Raw genomic sequence first — 2,331 nt, forward strand, 5'->3', positions numbered from 1 at the left:
ACTGGGATATCGAGGATGCTGTGAACCGCTATGTGCAGCCTGTCCTGGACAAATTGAGCTTGGTGGCCAACTTCTCTGTTGACTCGCAGGTGAGAGCTGGGAGAGGTGATGGGGGAGGGCCCAGCCCTGGGCCTTACCAGGTGCCCTAGGACGCGCTTCTCTGCCAGCGACATCTTTGTTGTGTGCCTGCAGATCCTGTACTATGCTGTCCTAGGAGTGACACCACGCTTTGACAAGGAATCCTCCAGCTTCCTCCTGAGCACTCACAGCCTCCCGCATGTCATCAACCCTGTGGAGGCCCGGCTGGGGGAGCACTGTGCTCCTGACCCGGCTCTCACGGGACCGGTCTGGGCGGACAGCTGTGCCTGTGATCTGTGCCCCTTCCCTCCCCACAGCACCATGCCCTGCCAGCCCTGAATGGGAGCGAGGATCACTGAGACCTGCCAGCCTGGCAGTTCTGGTCGGGGCTTGCTGTGGAAGGAGGAGTGGGGCTGGGCTCTGCCCCAGCGCTGTGTGCGGGCGGTTTGCTCTCGCTATGCCTGCTGGCAAGGGGAGTTCTTTGACTCTGTCCCGCTGCAGGCTCCAGCGCTGCCTCGCTCTACCCCGTGCTGAACTTCCTGCTGTATGTGCCAGAGCGTTCCCACTCCCCTCTGTACATCCAGGACAAGGATGGAGCCCCAGTGAGCACCAACGCCTTCCACAGCCCCCGCTGGGGCGGCATCATGGTACGGGGCCATGGGGGTGCTGGCAGCACTCGGACAAAGTGGCGGCTTCCCATCCCTGGCAAGTGCTGGCCACCCTGCCAGAACCAGGGCTCCGGCTGTGCCTTGCTGACACGCTGTCCTGCAGGTTTACAACGTTGAAGCCCCTGCTTCCCCCCAAGCCTCCCTCCCGCTGCACGTGGACGTGGACATGGTGCGAGTGATGGAGGTTTTCCTGGCCCAGCTCCGGTGAGGATGGTCTCTTCCCTCCCTGGGCCTCTGTGTGCTCTCCTGGCACACGTGGAAATTGGTGGGATCAGGGCAGACTGTACCCATGCAGCCCGTTTGCCCCTCTGTGGGCTCTGGGAGGCCGAGGGTGGCTTTTTGTAGCCTTTGAGGTGCTGACCACTGGCCAGCACTGCTCTCTGGCCAGGGCTGCTGGCACATCTCCCATCTCCTGAGGCAGGAGGCTTATCTTGTCCTACCCCGTGCCCAGGAGGCCATTAGGCATGTTTCAGCCCTGCCAGGACTGAATGCAGCAGGGAAGGGGAAGAGCAGGGAGCGCATGTGGGACTGCAGGCTTGTGATGTGGGCCGGGACCTTCCACTCTACTCCCAGGTTACTCTTCGGGTTATCTCGGGAAGAGCTGCCTGCCGAGTTCCTGCTGGAGAGCCCAGGGAACGAGGGGCTGGCTGACTGGGAGCTGGACCGCCTGCTCTGGGCCCACACCGTGGAGAACATCGCTACCGTGTCCACCACCTTGACCTCACTGGCCCAGCTCCTGGACAAGATTGGGAACATTGTCATCAAAGATGATGTTGCCTCTGAGGTAGGGCTGAGGCACCCTGAGGTGAGGAGCAGAGGGGGCCTGATGTCACTGTCCCTGTGCAGACCATGAGCTCTGGCTGGTGTGGTGCTGCATGGTCCCCAGGCTTGTTTCTGTGGTCCTCCCCGGCCAGGGACTGACCGTCGGCGTTGTTCTCGTGCAGGTGTACCGAGCGGTGGCCTCAGCGCAGAGCGCCATGGCCAAGCTGACCACGGGCCATCTGCACCTGGCTTTCCAGGCCAGCAAGGAAGCAGTCACTTCCTCAGAGCGTGCCTTCTTTGACCCATCTCTCCTCCATCTCCTCTACTTCCCCGACGACCAGAAATTTGCCATCTACATCCCCCTCTTCCTGCCCATGGCCGTCCCCATTCTCCTCTCCCTGGCCAAGATCGTCCGGGAGACCAGGCAGCATAAGAAGGAGCCCACCAAGATGGACTGAGCCCATCCCCACAGTGCCCTGTCTTGGGGCTGGGGCTGTCCCTACCTCGTGGAGTGCATTGTTGTAGACCTATGGCCCAAGAAGGTGCCCCAAAATGGTGTCAGGGCCAGGCCCTGCAGCTTGGCTTGGGTCTGCTGTGGCCAAGATGCAGGAGAGGGAAGAGAGGTTGCTTTGAGGGGTGGGAGATGCTCTCAGTCTGGGTCCTGAGCCTGCTACCCAGGACGGCAGAGATCAGAGAGGAGGGAGGGGGCTCCCTGTGTGCACCCCCGGGCCCTGCACTGTGTTCAGAACAAGCTGCTGTGTAAATAAAGACAGAGCCCGGTTGCGTGGGGCTGTGTGATCTCCTCTCCCCTGCCGTTAGCCCT

General features: G+C 61.7%; 1 protein-coding gene across 1 annotated transcript in view; it reads left to right on the plus strand.

Moving 5' to 3' along the window:
- Positions 1 to 1,966, plus strand: part of PIGS (phosphatidylinositol glycan anchor biosynthesis, class S) — a gene marked incomplete at its 5' end in the record, with an annotated part of 3,694 nt that extends 1,728 nt beyond the window's left edge. Inside the window, 6 exon segments of the mRNA XM_009703555.1 lie at positions 1 to 89; positions 193 to 316; positions 580 to 725; positions 850 to 950; positions 1,320 to 1,530; positions 1,691 to 1,966. Coding sequence (XP_009701857.1) covers positions 1 to 89; positions 193 to 316; positions 580 to 725; positions 850 to 950; positions 1,320 to 1,530; positions 1,691 to 1,966 — 947 coding nt within the window.
- Between the last annotated feature and the right edge of the window lie 365 nt (positions 1,967 to 2,331).

Source organism: Cariama cristata, unplaced genomic scaffold (assembly GCF_000690535.1).
Source record: "Cariama cristata isolate BGI_N322 unplaced genomic scaffold, ASM69053v1 scaffold33120, whole genome shotgun sequence".
Lineage (NCBI taxonomy): Eukaryota > Metazoa > Chordata > Aves > Cariamiformes > Cariamidae > Cariama > Cariama cristata.